General features: G+C 54.6%; 3 protein-coding genes and 1 pseudogene across 3 annotated transcripts; all 4 read left to right on the forward strand.

The window, feature by feature from the left end:
- Positions 1–382: 382 nt before the first annotated feature.
- On the forward strand, positions 383–2,833 carry LOC130258552 (protocadherin beta-15-like). Its single transcript, XM_056502027.1, has one exon. The coding sequence runs from the start codon at positions 389–391 to the stop codon at positions 2,831–2,833; it is 2,445 nt and encodes an 814-aa protein (XP_056358002.1). The 5' UTR covers positions 383–388.
- Positions 2,834–5,532: 2,699 nt separating this feature from the next.
- On the forward strand, positions 5,533–8,625 carry LOC130258553 (protocadherin beta-15-like). Its single transcript, XM_056502028.1, has one exon. The coding sequence runs from the start codon at positions 5,544–5,546 to the stop codon at positions 7,986–7,988; it is 2,445 nt and encodes an 814-aa protein (XP_056358003.1). The 5' UTR covers positions 5,533–5,543; the 3' UTR covers positions 7,989–8,625.
- Positions 8,626–9,926: 1,301 nt separating this feature from the next.
- On the forward strand, positions 9,927–12,759 carry LOC130258554 (protocadherin beta-15-like; annotated as a pseudogene).
- A 2,249-nt stretch (positions 12,760–15,008) lies between these two features.
- On the forward strand, positions 15,009–18,856 carry LOC130258555 (protocadherin beta-15-like). Its single transcript, XM_056502029.1, has one exon. The coding sequence runs from the start codon at positions 15,148–15,150 to the stop codon at positions 17,590–17,592; it is 2,445 nt and encodes an 814-aa protein (XP_056358004.1). The 5' UTR covers positions 15,009–15,147; the 3' UTR covers positions 17,593–18,856.
- The last annotated feature ends 478 nt before the right edge of the window (positions 18,857–19,334 follow it).

The raw sequence follows: 19,334 nt of genomic DNA on the forward strand, positions 1-19,334 counted from the left end.
CTGGGTGGTGCCCTCGGCCAAGGCGGCGCCGAGCGGCTGCGGCAGCGGAGGCGGCCGAGCCCGGCCCAGCCCAGCAGAGCCCAGCCCAGCCCAGCCCAGCAGAGCCCAGCCCAGCGCAGCAGAGCCCAGCCCAGCACAGCAAACCGCACCTCTGCTCAGTGCATCCCGGTTCACCACAGCCGAGCCAGAGAGAAGTGGCAGCGGCTGCACCGGCGAGCGCTGACCCGTGTCACCCGCTGCCGGAACACCCCGGCTGCTTTCCGAACCGCCGGGGCAATCTCACCCAGCCAGGGAAGGCGCCCGTCCCCCACTTCGCCGCTTTCCGCCGCCAATCGCCCGGGACATCCCACAAACCGAGCCCGGCCACCGCCGCCGCCGCCGCCGCGCCATGGCGATCGCAAGGCAAGTGCTTTGTCTCTCTGCTTTCCTGGCGCTGCCGCTCGCTCGCGCCGAGCCCATCCGCTACTCCGTAGCCGAGGAGGCGGAAAGCGGCTCCCTGGTCGGCAAGCTGGCGGAGGACGCGGGGCTGACGCCGCCGCAGCTGTCGGCTCGCCGCGCCCGCCTGCTCTCGGAGGACGGCCGGCAGCATTTGCGCTTAGACCGCAGCTCCGGCCGCCTCCTCGTGGCGGGGAGGCTCGACCGGGAGGAGCTGTGCGCCCACTCGGCCACCTGCATGCTCCCCTTCGAGCTGCTGCTCTCCGACCCCCTGCAGTTCTTTCGGGTTGAGGTGACTCTGAACGATATCAATGACCATTCGCCCGTCTTCCCCGAGGAACGAGTCACTTTTAAGATTCTGGAGACGACCGAACCGGGCTCTCGTTTCCCGCTAGAGGAAGCTCAGGACCTCGATATTGGCAGCAACACAGTGCAGGCGTACAGCATTTCTCCAAAAAATGAGCACTTTACTGTCTTCTATGGGACTCGGAATACAGGCAAGAAGTATCTTGAACTGGTCTTAGAAAAGGCGCTAGACAGAGAAGAGCAGGCAGAGATGGGTTTCAGTCTCATTGCTGTAGATGGGGGCTCTCCTCCAAGGAGTGGCACTACAGAAATTGGTGTTTTCGTTCTAGATGTAAATGACAATGCTCCTATCTTCACACAAGACGAGTACATAGGAAAGGTACTGGAGAACACACCAGAAGGTTCTCTGGTTCTGACTGTGCTGGCAACAGATCAGGATGCAGGAGTTAATGGGGACATTTCCTATCAAATCACCCAGGCAGTAGGACAGAGAGACTCAGCATTTGTGATTGATCCCAGAACCGGTGAAATTAAACTCACAAAACCCCTAGACTTTGAGGAGTCAGAGAATCACGAAATCCGGGTGAAGGCTACAGACGGTGGGGGACTCTCAGCAATTTGCAAAGTGCAGGTGGAGGTGCTGGATGTGAATGACAATGCCCCAGAGCTGGCGGTCAGCTCCTTCAGCAGTCCCCTCCCCGAGAACACAGTGCCCGGCACCGTGGTTGCCCTGTTTACGGTCAGGGACCGCGATTCTGGTGCCAACGGGAAGATCTCGTGTGCCCTGGACGATCAGCTCTTCTTCTCCCTGCGGCCAGCCTACAAGAATTACTATGAGCTGGTGACAGTGAGCGCGCTGGACCGCGAGCACACGGCTCGCTACGTGCTCAGTGTCACAGCAGCAGATGCGGGCTCGCCTCCTCTCACAAGCACGCACACCTTCACCGTGGACATCTCGGACGTCAATGACAACGCGCCCGTCTTCAACCAGACGTCCTACACCATGTACGTGCGGGAGAACAACGCGCCCACGGTGTTTGTGGGAGCCGTGAGTGCTGCAGATGCTGACGTGGGGCTCAATGCCAAGGTGACCTATTCGCTGGCCCCGGTGGCGGCGGCAGAGCGGCCCTCGTGCTCCTGCATCTCGGTGAACTCTGAGAACGGACACGTGTTTGTGCTGCGGCCCCTGGACTACGAGCGCTTGCGGCAGAGCGAGGTGACGGTCAGCGCCTCTGACGCGGGCTCTCCTCCCCTGCGAGCCAACGTCACCGTGCGCCTCGTGGTGCTGGACGAGAATGACAATGCACCGCTCGTGCTCTACCCGGCCCAGGACAGCAGCCCAGCGTCCAGCGAGCTCGTGCCCGTGTCGGCCGAGCCGGGCTACCTCATCACCAAAGTGGTGGCCGTCGATGCCGACTCCGGACAGAACTCCTGGCTCTCGTACCACCTGCTCAGGGCCACCGAGCCCGGCCTGTTCAGCGTGGGTGTGCAGAGCGGCGAGGTGCGTCTCAAGAGGCCGGTGACAGAGAGGGACAGCGTGAAGCACAAGCTCCTTGTCCTGGTCCGAGACAACGGCAAGCCCCCGCTGTCAGCCACGGCAGCTCTGAGCGCGCTCCTGCTCAAGGACTTCTCCGACGTGCGCCTCCCGCACAGCAGCCCGCCCGCAGACGAGCAGGGCGACTCCCTGACCACCTATTTAATCATTTCCTTGGTCTTTGTCTCGCTCCTCTTCCTCATCTCCTCGGCGCTCTTTGTGGCTCGCAAGGTGTGCAAGAGCAAGGAGCTGAAGGCTGCCCATGTGCTTTCTGGTGCCCACAACTTGCAGAGCGGCCTGGCCGATGCAGCCGCTGCAGGGACCCTGCCCCGCGCCTATTGCTACGAGATCAGCCTCACCACGGGCTCGGGCAACAGCGAGTTCCAATTCCTCAAGCCCATCCTGCCCAGCCTGCCAGCACAGCACTGCGCCACGGGCCAGGGCCCCCAGGAACAGCAACAGGATTTCCCCCGTGTCCCTGTCAGCACAGAGGACATGGCACCAGACAATGCTGGGACTCTCTGTGCACGACAGTTCAACGCTCTTTCCTTCAATTAGCCCAGTATCTGCACAGCCGGAGGCTTCATGGCTCATGGGAGGAAAGGATCCGAGTTGCTGCATGTTGCCATGGTTCCTCCAGATAAAACCTCTGCATTCCATTTGCAAAACAAATTTCCTACCAATTCCCGATCAGAATAAAATGTGTCTTCCTCACCAAATCCAAAAATGTCGAAAAAAACTTTCTCTGATTCTCTCCCTCAGACAATAGTTGAGTTTTCCTCTGTCACAGCTATTTCTATTCGACTTTGGTCATGCATTCCCAGCTTTGCTGTTTAGTCTCTTGCTGTCAGACAAGATCTTTGAATTCCTATTCCTTTTTATAGCTTAACGGGAAAATTGTGTAGGGAAACCTCACACTTGCTAAAATGGCCCAAAATCCTTTTGTCATCTTAGAAAAGCAGGGTAGTTCTGAATACTGTGTCATGATGTTCTCTTAGCATGCAGCTTTTTCTTTCTAGGGTTCTGGATATCTCTGTCTCAGATAGGTGAGGTCTCTTTGTAATCCTTTTTCTCAGTATATCTGTCTGTATGGCCCTTGTGCATCTGCAGATTCCTCATTGCCTCTGTCAAGTGAAACAATGAATTTGTCCCACCCACCTTCTGCAATGCTGGCCATTCCAACTCTGCAGATTCAAAAGGCTAGTTTGAGCCTATATGTTCACAGGTTTCATCTTCTACAAGGATGAGAGGAACAGGAAAATGCACAACAAAGATCCAGTGTGCTGTCTGTGGCAATGATTCCTCCAGAGAAAACCACTTTCTCCAATTGGCATAGCAAATTTCCTGGAAATTTCGAGTCAGAATAAAATTTGTAATCCACTCCAAAACACTATTAAAAAAAGAAGGTACTGTGGTTTTCTGCCTCAGAAAATAGTGTTTTTAAATTCTGTCACTGCCAATTCTAATCGGCTTTAATAATGCACTCCCAGCTTTGCTCCTGAGTCTCTTGATGTTGGAAAAGACATTGGATCTCTTACTCTTTGTTATAACTTAATGGCACCGTTGCATAGACAAATCTCACACTTTCTTAAATTACCCAAAACACTTCTTCCCAGCTTAGAAAAGCAAGATAATTCTGAATACTGTGTCATGTTGTGTTAGCACACAGATTTCTCTTTCTGAGGTTCTAGATGTCTCTGCCTTAGACGGGTGGGTTCTGAGTTTTTGGGGTCTTTTTTCTCAGTATACCTGTTTATGTGGCCCTGGTGCATCTGCAGATGCTTCACTACTTCTGCCCAGTGAAACACTGAATTTGTCCCATCCAGCCATTGCTGGCTGGCAATTCCTGCTCTGCAGAGTCAAAGGCTATTTTCACCCAGGGTCCCAGGGACTCATCTTCTTCAAGGCAGAGAGGAGAATGAAAATGCACAACAAAATCTTCCTTCAGACTGTGTGTGGGTTTGGTGTTCCATCCCCCTCAAATTGCCTTGCAGATACAGCAAGAGCAGATCTGTTAGGGCAGGCACTAACTGTAGAGTCATGAAAAAATATTCATTGCCTTTCTGGGCATGAAAATGTGTCATGTCCATCAAAGATAGTTTCCTGAAGTTAGAATCAAGAAGAACTTGAAAACAGGGCATTGAGTTTTGTTTCCTCATTCCCCTTCTGAGTACTGCGGCTTTTTCTTTTTAGGAGTAGAAAGCTATACCGACAGGGTTTTTTTTCATTTGTCTTCGAGCCTTTGCATTTCCATTTTTGCTCTATCTCATTCTACTCTCTGTACTGTATAGAGGGCATTGTACTGAGCCTGTTCCTCTAGACAAGAATTGCCACCCCATCTATACTAACTGGTTGTTTGAATAATGTCTGTGATGCATGGACTACTCAGAAAGACTCCCTCACGCTGTGTTGTGCTGAGCTTATGCATTTTAACGTTGTAAATGGGTATTCCTGTGAGTTTAAAATTTGAAAAAATATACAGAACCGAAATAAAGACTAAAGTATGACTCTTTTCATAGACATCGAACTATATGATCTTTCTAGGAAAGCTCGGGCAAGACTCGTTAAAATTCTGAGATAAAATTTCTTACTATGTCCCATGATAGAAGGACTATTGGTTGAGTACAGCTACTGGGTTTGCAGATGTAGCAGATTGAGTATTCATTTCATGCCCATGCTGCCAAAAACGCTTTGTCCTTGTGCGGTTTTTCGTGCCGGGTCATGACGCCTGACTGTTGTGGGCAGAGCCTCGGCTTTTGTCTGCCGTGTGAAACGCCTCGTTCGGTTTTTGCGGCCGGATGTCTCGGGAGGTTCGGAATCGCGGCCCGGGGCGAGCGGCAGCGCGGGCTGCGGGCGGCGGCGGGTGCAGTCCCAGCGCGCACCGCTGGGTGGTGCCCTCGGCCAAGGCGGCGCCGAGCGGCTGCGGCAGCGGAGGCGGCCGAGCCCGGCCCAGCCCAGCAGAGCCCAGCCCAGCCCACCCAGCCCAGCAGAGCCCAGAGGAGCAGAGAGGACCCGCAGAGCCCTGCCCAGTCTGTGATATCTCAGCCCTGACCGGCAGAGTCCAGCCGGCGGAGGTGGCAGCGGCTGCACCGGCGAGCGCTGCCCCGTGTCACCCGCTGCCGGAACACCCCGGCTCCGTTCCGAGCCGCCGGCGGAATCTGAACCAGCCAGGGAAGGTGCCCGTCCCCTACTTCGCCGCTTTCCGCCGCCAATCGCCCGGGACATCCCCCACACCGAGCCCGGCCGCCGCCGCCGCCGCCGCCGCGCCATGGCGATCGCAAGGCAAGTGCTTTGTCTCTCTGCTTTCCTGGCGCTGCCGCTCGCTCGCGCCGAGCCCATCCGCTACTCCGTAGCCGAGGAGGCGGAAAGCGGCTCCCTGGTCGGCAAGCTGGCGGAGGACGCGGGGCTGACGCCGCCGCAGCTGTCGGCTCGCCGCGCCCGCCTGCTCTCGGAGGACGGCCGGCAGCATTTGCGCTTAGACCGCGGCTCCGGCCGCCTCCTCGTGGCGGGGAGGCTCGACCGGGAGGAGCTGTGCGCCCACTCGGCCACCTGCATGCTCCCCTTCGAGCTGCTGCTCTCCGACCCCCTGCAGTTCTTTCGGGTCGAGGTGACTTTGAACGATATCAATGACCATTCACCGGTCTTCCCCGAGGAACGAGTCACTTTTAATATCCCGGAATTAAGTGAGACGGGCTCTCGTTTCCCACTGGAGGGTGCTCGGGATCTCGATATCGGAAGCAATGCAGTGCAGGCGTACAGCATCTCTCCAAAAAACGAGTATTTTAGAGTTTCTCAAGGGAGACGGAGTGATGATGACAAATATGTTGAACTGGTGTTGGAAAAGGCGCTAGATAGGGAGGAGCAGGCAGAGATGAGTTTCAGTCTCATTGCTGTAGATGGGGGCTCTCCACCCAGGAGCGGCACCACCGAAGTGAAAATTGTCATTCTAGATGTAAATGACAATGCTCCCTGCTTCACAAAAGATGTGTATATTGCACAAGTTCTGGAGAACATGCCAGAGGGCTCATTGGTTCTGACTGTGCTGGCAACAGATCAGGATGCAGGAGTTTACGGGGACATCTCATATCAACTCAGCCAGGCAGAGGGAAAGAGCCACTCAGCATTTGTGATTGATCCCAGAACTGGTGAAATTAAAATCACGAAACCCCTGGACTTCGAGGAAGCAGACACTCATGAGCTCCGTGTCAGAGCCAGAGATGGAGGGGGGCTTTCAGCAATCTGCAAAGTGCTGGTGGAGGTGGTGGATGTGAATGACAATGCCCCAGAGCTGACGGTCAGCTCCTTCAGCAGTCCCCTCCCCGAGAACACAGTGCCCGGCACCGTGGTTGCCCTGTTTACGGTCAGGGACCGCGATTCTGGTGCCAACGGGAAGATCTCGTGTGCCCTGGACGATCAGCTCTTCTTCTCCCTGCGGCCAGCCTACAAGAATTACTATGAGCTGGTGACCGTGAGCGCGCTGGACCGCGAGCACACGGCTCGCTACGTGCTCAGTGTCACAGCAGCAGATGCGGGCTCGCCTCCTCTCACAAGCACGCACACCTTCACCGTGGACATCTCGGACGTCAATGACAACGCGCCCGTCTTCAACCAGACGTCCTACACCATGTACGTGCGGGAGAACAACGCGCCCATGGTGTTTGTGGGAGCCGTGAGCGCTGCAGATGCTGACGTGGGGCTCAATGCCAAGGTGACCTATTCGCTGGCCCCGGTGGCGGCGGCAGAGCGGCCCTCGTGCTCCTGCATCTCGGTGAACTCTGAGAACGGACACGTGTTTGTGCTGCGGCCCCTGGACTACGAGCGCTTGCGGCAGAGCGAGGTGACGGTCAGCGCCTCTGACGCGGGCTCTCCTCCCCTGCGAGCCAACGTCACCGTGCGCCTCGTGGTGCTGGACGAGAATGACAATGCACCGCTCGTGCTCTACCCGGCCCAGGACAGCAGCCCAGCGTCCAGCGAGCTCGTGCCCGTGTCGGCCGAGCCGGGCTACCTCATCACCAAAGTGGTGGCCGTCGATGCCGACTCCGGACAGAACTCCTGGCTCTCGTACCACCTGCTCAGGGCCACCGAGCCCGGCCTGTTCAGCGTGGGTGTGCAGAACGGCGAGGTGCGTCTCAAGAGGCCGGTGACAGAGAGGGACAGCGTGAAGCACAAGCTCCTTGTCCTGGTCCGGGACAACGGCAAGCCCCCGCTGTCAGCCACGGCAGCTCTGAGCGCGCTCCTGCTCAAGGACTTCTCCGACGTGCGCCTCCCGCACAGCAGCCCGCCCGCAGACGAGCAGGGCGACTCCCTGACCACCTATTTAATCATTTCCTTGGTCTTTGTCTCGCTCCTCTTCCTCATCTCCTCGGCGCTCTTTGTGGCTCGCAAGGTGTGCAAGAGCAAGGAGCTGAAGGCTGCCCATGTGCTTTCTGGTGCCCACGACTTGCAGAGCGGCCTGGCCGATGCAGCCGCTGCAGGGACCCTGCCCCGCGCCTATTGCTACGAGATCAGCCTCACCACGGGCTCGGGCAACAGCGAGTTCCAATTCCTCAAGCCCATCCTGCCCAGCCTGCCAGCACAGCACTGCGCCACTGGCCAGGGCCCCCAGGAACAGCAACAGGATTTCCCCTGTGTCCCTGTCAGCACAGAGGACATGGCACCAGACAATGCTGGGACTCTCTCTGCACGACAGTTTAATTCTCTTGCTTTTAAGTAGGTCGGGATGTGCCTATCCAGAGGCTTCATGGCTCATAGGAGGAGGGGATCTGAGCTGCTGACTGTGGAAATGATTCCTCCAGACCAAACCTGTGTGTCCAATTTGCATAGCAAATTTCCTACAAATTTCAAGTCATTCTGAATTTATCTCTAAACGTACTCATAAGGAAGAAAAAATCCTCAGATTCTCTTCCTCTCAAAATTGTCCATTTCACTTTTGTCACAGCCATTTCTGATAGGATTTATTCATGGACTCCCAGTTTTCCTCTTACAACTCTTACTGTCAGGCCTGTCCTTTGACTTCTTACTCATTGTTTTAGCTTAATGTAACAGTCCTTTAGACAAATATCACAGTTTCTGACATGACACAGAGCTCTTTTCCCAGCTCAGAAAAGCAAGGTAGTTCTGAATACTGTGTCATGCTATTCTGTTAGCACACATCTTTTCCTTTTGGGGTTTTGAATTTCTCTGTTAGAGATGTGTGGGCTCTGCGTTCTATTCTTTTTCTGAGCATGTCTGTTTGCATGACCATTGTGCATCTGCATATGTTTCAGCTGTGCTCTGCTGTGCTGTGAAATGGGGAGTTGACTCCATGCAGCTGCTGCAGTGCAGTCATTCCAGCTCAGCAGGCAAGGATCTTTTGTTTTGATCCTTTCGGGGTAGACAAGAGCAGTAAAGAATTAAACAAAATAACCCCTTTGACCTGGAAATGTGTGTTCGGTGTTTTGTGTCCTTGGGTTTGTCTTGCAAATGCAGCAGGGTAAGGATAAGCTGTGTTTGGACCGGCTATAACAATACAAACTCATGAAAACTTATTCATTGTCTTTGGGTGCATGAAAACACCCTAGGTTCTCAAAGACAATTTTCTGAGCATAAAATCAAAACCTTAGAAAATGGAATTTGAGTTTTAATTCTGAGTCCTGTTTCAAATTCAGGGTTTTCTTCTCAGCAGTAGAAAGTTGTTCCCACGTGACAATCTCGTATTGTGATAGAGCATTTGATTTCCCATTTTCCTAGTCCTACTAGACCTGCTAGTTACCTAGTACTACTCTCTGAACAATGTTTTCTCTGTTCATTAAGAGAAGGACTTCCACGTGATCTATAGTAGCTGGTTCTTTGAATGATGTATGTGATGCATGGAATATCCAAAAAGACTCCCGCATTCCTTGTTGTGCTGAAGTTATACAGTTTCAGGTTGTAAAATGCTATACCTCCGAATTTAAAAATTGAAAAGATATGTAGAAAAGAAATAAAGAGAACACCATGAGTCCTTTCATGGAGAAAGAAGCCTTTGTATAGACGTTCATTACTTGAAAGCTTTTCAATATTTTAGAAATTCTGAGAGTTTCTTTCTCACTATGTCCCGCGACAAAAAAAAACAATATTTTGTGGGTACAGCTCCTGAGTTTGGAGATGCAGCAGGAAGAGTGTTCACTGCACGCCCGTGCTGTCAACATCGCCCGATTCATGTGCGGTTTGTCGAACTGGGAAAAGCAGCTTGGTTCGTTGGCGCAGTCTCGGCTTTGGGCTGGACTAGGAATGGCCGCGTTCGGATCCCGCTGTCCGGTGTCTCGGGAGGTTCGGAATCGCGGCCCGGGGCGAGCGGCAGCGCGGGCTGCGGGCGGCGGCGGGTGCAGTCCCAGCGCGCACCGCTGGGTGGTGCCCTCGGCCAAGGCGGCGCCGAGCGGCTGCGGCAGCGGAGGCGGCCGAGCCCGGCCCAGCCCAGCAGAGCCCAGCCCAGCACAGCAGAGCCCAACCCAGTAAAACCAGCCCACCACAGCGCAGCTCAGCTCAGCGCATAGAGGATTAGCACAGCCGAGCTGGGCGGAGGTGACAGCGGCAGCACCGGCGAGCGCTGCCCCGTGTCACTCGCTGCCGTCACACTCCGGCTCCGTTCCGAGCTGCCAGCGGAATCTCACCCAGCCAGGAAAGGCGCCCGTCCCCCACTTCGCCGCTTTCCGCCGCCAATCGCCCGGGACATCCCCCACACCGAGCCCGGCCGCCGCCGCCGCCGCCGCGCCATGGCGATCGCAAGGCAAGTGCTTTGTCTCTCTGCTTTCCTGGCGCTGCCGCTCGCTCGCGCCGAGCCCATCCGCTACTCCGTAGCCGAGGAGGCGGAAAGCGGCTCCCTGGTCGGCAAGCTGGCGGAGGACGCGGGGCTGACGCCGCCGCAGCTGTCGGCTCGCCGCGCCCGCCTGCTCTCGGAGGACGGCCGGCAGCATTTGCGCTTAGACCGCGGCTCCGGCCGCCTCCTCGTGGCGGGGAGGCTCGACCGGGAGGAGCTGTGCGCCCACTCGGCCACCTGCATGCTCCCCTTCGAGCTGCTGCTCTCCGACCCCCTGCAGTTCTTTCGGGTCGAGATATCCCTGGAAGATATCAATGACAATTCACCCTTCTTCCCCGCCGAAAGTGTCATATTTAAGATTCTGGAAACGAGTGACCCGGGCACTCGTTTCCCACTAGAGGTGGCTCGGGATCTCGATATTGGCAGCAACACAGTCCAGGCGTACAGCATCTCTCCTAAAAACGGGTATTTTAGTGTTTCCTATGGAACTCGGATTGCAGGAAAGAAATACCTGGAACTGGTGTTGGAAAAGGCGCTAGACAGAGAGGAGCAGGCAGAGATGAATTTTAGTGTTATTGCTGAAGATGGGGGCTCTCCTCCCAGGACTGGCACCACGGAAGTCCACATTGTCATTTTAGATGTAAATGACAATGCTCCCATCTTCACACAGGACGTGTACATTGTAAAAGTTCTGGAGAACATGCCAGAAGGTTCTATGATTCTGAGTGTGCTGGCAACAGATCAGGATTCAGGAGCTAATGGGAACATTTCCTATGAACTCAGTGAACCAGTGAAACAGAGGAAGCCAGCATTTGAGATTGATCCCAGAACTGGCGAAATTAAACTCACAAAGCCCCTGGACTTCGAGGGAGCAGAAACTCACGAGCTCAGTGTGAGGGCCACAGATGGTGGGGGGCTCTCAGCAATCTGCAAAGTGCAGGTGGAGGTGGTGGATGTGAATGACAATGCCCCAGAGCTGACGGTCAGCTCCTTCAGCAGTCCCCTCCCCGAGAACACAGTGCCCGGCACCGTGGTTGCCCTGTTTACGGTCAGGGACCGCGATTCTGGTGCCAACGGGAAGATCTCGTGTGCCCTGGACGATCAGCTCTTCTTCTCCCTGCGGCCAGCCTACAAGAATTACTATGAGCTGGTGACAGTGAGCGCGCTGGACCGCGAGCACACGGCTCGCTACGTGCTCAGTGTCACAGCAGCAGATGCGGGCTCGCCTCCTCTCACAAGCACGCACACCTTCACCGTGGACATCTCGGACGTCAATGACAACGCGCCCGTCTTCAACCAGACGTCCTACACCATGTACGTGCGGGAGAACAACGCGCCCACGGTGTTTGTGGGAGCCGTGAGCGCTGCAGATGCTGACGTGGGGCTCAATGCCAAGGTGACCTATTCGCTGGCCCCGGTGGCGGCGGCAGAGCGGCCCTCGTGCTCCTGCATCTCGGTGAACTCTGAGAACGGACACGTGTTTGTGCTGCGGCCCCTGGACTACGAGCGCTTGCGGCAGAGCGAGGTGACGGTCAGCGCCTCTGACGCGGGCTCTCCTCCCCTGCGAGCCAACGTCACCGTGCGCCTCGTGGTGCTGGACGAGAATGACAATGCACCGCTCGTGCTCTACCCGGCCCAGGACAGCAGCCCAGCGTCCAGCGAGCTCGTGCCCGTGTCGGCCGAGCCGGGCTACCTCGTCACCAAAGTGGTGGCCGTCGATGCCGACTCCGGACAGAACTCCTGGCTCTCGTACCACCTGCTCAGGGCCACCGAGCCCGGCCTGTTCAGCGTGGGTGTGCAGAGCGGCGAGGTGCGTCTCAAGAGGCCGGTGACAGAGAGGGACAGCGTGAAGCACAAGCTCCTTGTCCTGGTCCGGGACAACGGCAAGCCCCCGCTGTCAGCCACGGCAGCTCTGAGCGCGCTCCTGCTCAAGGACTTCTCCGACGTGCGCCTCCCGCACAGCAGCCCGCCCGCAGACGAGCAGGGCGACTCCCTGACCACCTATTTAATCATTCCTTGGTCTTTGTCTCGCTCCTCTTCCTCATCTCCTCCGCGCTCTTTGTGGCTCGCAAGGTGTGCAAGAGCAAGGAGCTGAAGGCTGCCCATGTGCTTTCTGGTGCCCACGACTTCCAGAGCGGCCTGGCCGATGCAGCCGCTGCAGGGACCCTGCCCCGCGCCTATTGCTACGAGATCAGCCTCACCACGGGCTCGGGCAACAGCGAGTTCCAATTCCTCAAGCCCATCCTGCCCAGCCTGCCAGCACAGCACTGCGCCACGGGCCAGGGCCCCCAGGAGCAGCAACAGGATTTCCCCTGTGTCCCTGTCAGCACAGAGGACATGGCACCAGACAATGCTGGGACTCTCTCTGCACGACAATTCAACGCTCTTGCCTTGAACTAGCCCAGTGTCTGCACAGCCAGAGGCTTTATGGCTATGGGAGGAGGGGATCCAAGCTGTCACACGTGGCAATTGTTCCTTTAGAGAAAACCTCTGTATCCACTTAGCATGGCAAATTTCCTGCCATTTCCCTGTCAGAGTATAATTCGTCTTCTACACCAAAAGCAAAGATATGGAAAAATCCTTACTCAGATTCTCTCCCTCAGGCAATAGCCTATTTTATCTCTGTCATAGCCATTTATTAGCTTTAGTCATGCACTCCCAATTTTCCTCTAGTGCCCCTTGCTGCCAGAAGACCTTTGGATTCCTTTATCTTTCTAATGCTTAATGGGAAAATCGAGTAGGCAAATCTCACACTTGCTAAAATGGCTCAGAGTCCTTTTTCCCAGCTCGGAAAAGCAAGTTAGTTCTGAATACTGTGACGTGATTCTCTGTTAGCATGCAGCTTTTTCTTTCTGGAGTTCTGGATGTCTCTTAGATGGGTAGGCTCTCTGTGTTATTCTTTTTCTCAGTATATCTCTCTGTATGGCCCTTGTGCATCTGCAGATTCCTCATTGCCTCTGTCAAGTGAAACTATGAATTTGTCCCACCCACCTTCTGCAATGCTGGCCATTCCCACTCTGCAGATTCAAAAGGCTAGTTTGAGCCTATATGTTCACAGGTTTCATCTTCTACAAGGATGAGAGGAACAGGAAAATGCACAGCAAAGATCCAGTGTGCAATCTGTGGCAATGATTCCTCCAGAGAAAACCACTTTCTCCAATTGGCATAGCAAATTTCCTGAAAATTTCTAGTCAGTGTAAAATTTGTCATCTACTCCAAAACTCTATTAAGGAAAAAACAGATGCTGTGGATTTCTGCCTCTGTGCTTTTAAATTCTGTCACAGCCAATTCTAGTCAGCTTTAATAATGCACTCCCAGCTTTGTTCCTGAGTCTCTTGATGTCGGAAAAGACATTGGATCTCTTACTCTTCGTTATAGCTTAATGGCACCGTTGCGTAGACAAATCTCACACTTTCTTAAATTACCTAAAACACTTCTTCCCAGCTTAGAAAAGCAAGGTAGTTTTGAATACTGTATCATGATGTTCTGTTAGCACACCGATTTCTCATTCTGAGGTTCTGGATGTCTCTGTCATAGACGGGTGGGTTCTGAGTTTTTGGGGTCTATTTTCTCTGTGGCCTTGGTGCATCTGCAGATGCTTCACTACTTCTGCCCAGTGAAACACTGAATTTGTCCCATCCAGCCATTGCTGGCTGGAATTCCTGCTCTGCAGAGTCAAAGGCTATTTTCACCCAGGGTCCCAGGGACTCATCTTCTTCAAGGCAGAGAGGAGAATGAAAATGCACAACAAAATCTTCCTTCAGACTGTGTGTGGGTTTGGTGTTCCATCCCCCTCGAATTGCCTTGCAGATACAGCAAGAGCAGATCTGTTAGGGCAGGCACTAACTGTAGAGTCATGAAAAAATATTCATTGCCTTTCTGGGCATGAAAATGTGTCATGTCCATCAAAGATAGTTTCCTGAAGTTAGAATCAAGAAGAACTTGAAAACAGGGAATTGAGTTTTGTTTCCTCATTCCCCTTCTGAATACTGCGGCTTTTTCTTTTTAGGAGTAGAAAGCTATACCGACAGGGTTTTTTTTCATTTGTCTTCGAGCCTTTGCATTTCCATTTTTGCTCTATCTCATTCTACTCTCTGTACTGTATAGAGGGCATTGTACTGAGCCTGTTCCTCTAGACAAGAATTGCCACCCCATCTATAATAACTAGTTGTTTGAATAATGTCTGTGATGCATGGACTACTCAGAAAGACTCCCTCACGCTGTGTTGTGCTGAGCTTATGCATTTTAACGTTGTAAATGGGTATTCCTGTGAGTTTAAAATTTGAAAAAATATACAGAACCGAAATAAAGACTAAAGTATGACTCTTTTCATAGACATCGAACTATATGATCTTTCTGGGAAAGCTCGGGCAAGACTCGTTAAAATTCTGAGATAAAATTTCTTACTATGTCCCATGATAGAAGGACTATTGGTTGAGTACAGCTACTGGGTTTGCAGATGTAGCAGATTGAGTATTCATTTCATGCCCATGCTGCCAAAAACGCTTTGTCCTTGTGCGGTTTTTCGTGCCGGGTCATGACGCCTGACTGTTGTGGGCAGAGCCTCGGCTTTCGTCTGCCGTGTGAAACGCCGTGTTCGGTTCCTGAGGCCGGGTGTCTCGGGAGGTTCGGAATCGCGACCCGGGGCGAGCGGCAGCGCGGGCTGCGGGCGGCGGCGGGTGCAGTCCCAGCGCGCACCGCTGGGTGGTGCCCTCGGCCAAGGCGGCGCCGAGCGGCTGCGGCAGCGGAGGCGGCCGAGCCCGGCCCAGCCCAGCAGAGCCCAGCCCAGCACAGCAGAGCCCAGCCCAGCCCAGCAGAGCCCAGCCCAGCACAGCCCAGCAGACCACAGACAGGACTAGCACAGCGCAGCTCATCCGAGCTCGGTCCAGCCCAGCCGGGCCGGGCGGAGGTAGCAGCGGCTGCACCGGCGAGCGCTGCCCCGCTGCCGGAACACCCCGGCACACACACCGAGCCGCCGGCGGAATCTCACCCAGCCAGGGAAGGCGCCCGTCCCCCACTTCGCCGCTTTCCGCCGCCAATCGCCCGGGACATCCCCCACACCGAGCCCGGCCGCCGCCGCCGCCGCCGCCGCGCCATGGCGATCGCAAGGCAAGTGCTTTGTCTCTCTGCTTTCCTGGCGCTGCCGCTCGCTCGCGCCGAGCCCATCCGCTACTCCGTAGCCGAGGAGGCGGAAAGCGGCTCCCTGGTCGGCAAGCTGGCGGAGGACGCGGGGCTGACGCCGCCGCAGCTGTCGGCTCGCCGCGCCCGCCTGCTCTCGGAGGACGGCCGGCAGCATTTGCGCTTAGACCGCGGCTCCGGCCGCCTCCTCGTGGCGGGGAGGCTCGACCGGGAGGAGCTGTGCGCCCACTCGGCCACCTGCATGCTCCCCTTCGAGCTGCTGCTCTCCGACCCCCTGCAGTTCTTTCGGGTTGAGGTAGTTCTAGAGGACATCAATGACCATTCGCCTGATTTCACCAAGGAGCGAGTCACATTTAGGATTCCGGAAAGGAGCGACCCGGGCTCTCGTTTCCCACTAGAGGCTGCTCGAGATCTCGATATTGGCAGCAACGCAGTGCAGGCATACAGCATCTCTCCCCAGAATGAATACTTTAGTGTCTCTTATGGAACTCGGAGTAATGGGGACAAGTATCTTGAAGTTGTTTTGGAAAAAGCGCTAGATAGGGAGGAGCAGGCAGAGATGGATTTTCGTGTTGTTGCTGAAGATGGGGGCTCTCCTCCAAGAAGTGGCACCATCGAGATTTCTATTATCATTCTAGATGTAAATGACAATGCTCCCGTATTCACGCAAGAGCGTTACCTTGGAAAGGTCCTGGAGAACACGCCAGAAGGTTCTCTGGTTCTGTCTGTTCTGGCAACCGATCAGGATGCAGGAGTTAATGGGGACATCTCCTATGAACTCAGCCAGGCAGTAGGACAGAGAGACTCAGCATTTGTAATAGATCCCAGAACTGGTGAAATTAAACTCACAAAACCCCTGGACTTCGAGGAAGCAGACACTCACGAGCTCAGTGTGAGGGCTACAGATGGTGGAGGACTCTCAGCAATCTGCAAAGTGCAGGTGGAGGTGGTGGATGTGAATGACAATGCCCCAGAGCTGGCGGTCAGCTCCTTCAGCAGTCCCCTCCCCGAGAACACAGTGCCCGGCACCGTGGTTGCCCTGTTTACGGTCAGGGACCGCGATTCTGGTGCCAACGGGAAGATCTCGTGTGCCCTGGACGATCAGCTCTTCTTCTCCCTGCGGCCAGCCTACAAGAATTACTATGAGCTGGTGACAGTGAGCGCGCTGGACCGCGAGCACACGGCTCGCTACGTGCTCAGTGTCACAGCAGCAGATGCGGGCTCGCCTCCTCTCACAAGCACGCACACCTTCACCGTGGACATCTCGGACGTCAATGACAACGCGCCCGTCTTCAACCAGACGTCCTACACCATGTACGTGCGGGAGAACAACGCGCCCACGGTGTTTGTGGGAGCCGTGAGCGCTGCAGATGCTGACGTGGGGCTCAATGCCAAGGTGACCTATTCGCTGGCCCCGGTGGCGGCGGCAGAGCGGCCCTCGTGCTCCTGCATCTCGGTGAACTCTGAGAACGGACACGTGTTTGTGCTGCGGCCCCTGGACTACGAGCGCTTGCGGCAGAGCGAGGTGACGGTCAGCGCCTCTGACGCGGGCTCTCCTCCCCTGCGAGCCAACGTCACCGTGCGCCTCGTGGTGCTGGACGAGAATGACAATGCACCGCTCGTGCTCTACCCGGCCCAGGACAGCAGCCCAGCGTCCAGCGAGCTCGTGCCCGTGTCGGCCGAGCCGGGCTACCTCATCACCAAGGTGGTGGCCGTCGATGCCGACTCCGGACAGAACTCCTGGCTCTCGTACCACCTGCTCAGGGCCACCGAGCCCGGCCTGTTCAGCGTGGGTGTGCAGAGCGGCGAGGTGCGTCTCAAGAGGCCGGTGACAGAGAGGGACAGCGTGAAGCACAAGCTCCTTGTCCTGGTCCGAGACAACGGCAAGCCCCCGCTGTCAGCCACGGCAGCTCTGAGCGCGCTCCTGCTCAAGGACTTCTCCGACGTGCGCCTCCCGCACAGCAGCCCGCCCGCAGACGAGCAGGGCGACTCCCTGACCACCTATTTAATAATTTCCTTGGTCTTTGTCTCGCTCCTCTTCCTCATCTCCTCCGCGCTCTTTGTGGCTCGCAAGGTGTGCAAGAGCAAGGAGCTGAAGGCTGCCCATGTGCTTTCTGGTGCCCACAACTTGCAGAGCGGCCTGGCCGATGCAGCCGCTGCAGGGACCCTGCCCCGCGCCTATTGCTACGAGATCAGCCTCACCACGGGCTCGGGCAACAGCGAGTTCCAATTCCTCAAGCCCATCCTGCCCAGCCTGCCAGCACAGCACTGCGCCACGGGCCAGGGCCCCCAGGAACAGCAACAGGATTTCCCCTGTGTCCCTGTCAGCACAGAGGACATGGCACCAGACAATGCTGGGACACTCTCTGCTAGACAGTTTAATTCTCTTGCTTTTAACTAGGTCAGGATGTGCCTATCCAGAGGCTTCATGGCTCATAGGAGGAGGGGATCTGAGCTGCTGACTGTGGAAATGATTCCTTCAGACCAAACCTGTGTGTCCAATTTGCATAGCAAATTTCCTACAAATTTTAAGTCATTCTGAGCTTTATCTCTAAAAGTACTCATAAGGAAGAAAAAATCCTCAGATTCTCTTCCTCACAAAATTGTCCATTTCACTTTTGTCACAGCCATTTCTGATAGGATTTATTCATGGACTCCCAGTTTTCCTCTTACAACTCTTACTGTCAGGCCTGTCCTTTGACTTCTTACTCATTGTTTTAGCTTAATGTAACAGTCCTTTAGACAAATATCACAGTTTCTGACATGACACAGAGCTCTTTTCCCAGCTCAGAAAAGCAAGGTAGTTCTGAATACTGTGTCATGCTATTCTGTTAGCACACATCTTTTTCTTTTGGGGTTTTGAATTTCTCTGTTAGAGATGTGTGGGCTCTGCGTTCTATTCTTTTCTAAGCATGTCTGTTTGCATGACCATTGTGCATCTGCATATGTTTCAGCTGTGCTGTGCTGTGCTGTGCTGTGCTGTGAAATGGGGAGTTGACTCCATGCAACCGCTACAGTGCAGTCATTCCAGCTCAGCAGGCAAGGATCTTTTGTTTTGATCCTTTCGGGGTAGACAAGAGCAGCAAAGAATTAAACAAAATAACCCCTTTGACCTGGAAATGTGTGTTCGTTGTTCTGTCTCATTGGGTTTGCCTTGCAAATACAGCAGGGTAAGGATAAGCTGTGTTTGGACCGGCTATAACAATACAAACTCATGAAAACTTATTCATTGTCTTTGGCTGCAAGAAAACACCCTAGGTCCCTCAAAGACAATTTTCTGAGCATAAAATCAAAACCTTAGAAAATGGAATTTGAGTTTTAATTCTGAGTCCTGTTTCAAATTCAGGGTTTTCTTCTCAGCAGTAGAAAGTTGTTCCCACGTGACAGTCTCGTATTGTGATAGAGCATTTGATTTCCCATTTTCCTAGTCCTACTAGACCTACTAGTTACCTAGTCCTACTCTCTGAACAATGTTTTGTCTGTTCATTAAGAGAAGGACTTCCACGCGATCTATAGTAGCTGGTTCTTTGAATGATGTATGTAATGCATGGAATATCCAAAAAGACTCCCGCATTCCTTGTTGTGCTGAAGTTATACAGTTTCAGATTGTAAAATGCTATACCTCCGAATTTAAAAATTGAAAAGATATGTAGAAAAGAAATAAAGAGAACACCATGAGTCCTTTCATGGAGAAAGAAGACTTTGGAGGGACGTTCATTACTAGAAAGCTTTTCAGTATTTTAGAAATTCTGAGAGTTTCTTTCTCACTATGTCCCGCGACAAAAAAAACCAATATTTTGTGGGTCCAGCTCCTGAGTTTGGAGATGCAGCAGGAAGAGTGTTCACTGCACGCCCGTGCTGTCAAAATCACCCGATTCATGTGCGGTTTGTCGAACTGGGAAAAGCAGCTTGGTTCGTTGGCGCAGTCTCGGCTTTGGGCTGGACTAGGAATGGCCGCGTTCGGTTCTTGCGGCCGGGTGTCTCGGGAGGTTCGGAATCGCGGCCCGGGGCGAGCGGCAGCGCGGGCTGCGGGCGGCGGCGGGTGCAGTCCCAGCGCGCACCGCTGGGTGGTGCCCTCGGCCAAGGCGGCGCCGAGCGGCTGCGGCAGCGGAGGCGGCCGAGCCCGGCCCAGCCCAGCACAGC

The sequence above is a fragment of the Oenanthe melanoleuca genome, chromosome 13, assembly GCF_029582105.1.
Source record: "Oenanthe melanoleuca isolate GR-GAL-2019-014 chromosome 13, OMel1.0, whole genome shotgun sequence".
Taxonomy (NCBI): domain Eukaryota; kingdom Metazoa; phylum Chordata; class Aves; order Passeriformes; family Muscicapidae; genus Oenanthe; species Oenanthe melanoleuca.

What these genes read in the sequence shown, in the direction of transcription:
- LOC130258553 (XM_056502028.1), top strand. Translation starts at nt 5,544, where the DNA reads ATGGCGATCGCAAGGCAAGTGCTTTGTCTCTCTGCTTTCCTGGCGCTG.
- LOC130258552 (XM_056502027.1), top strand. Translation starts at nt 389, where the DNA reads ATGGCGATCGCAAGGCAAGTGCTTTGTCTCTCTGCTTTCCTGGCGCTG.
- LOC130258555 (XM_056502029.1), top strand. Translation starts at nt 15,148, where the DNA reads ATGGCGATCGCAAGGCAAGTGCTTTGTCTCTCTGCTTTCCTGGCGCTG.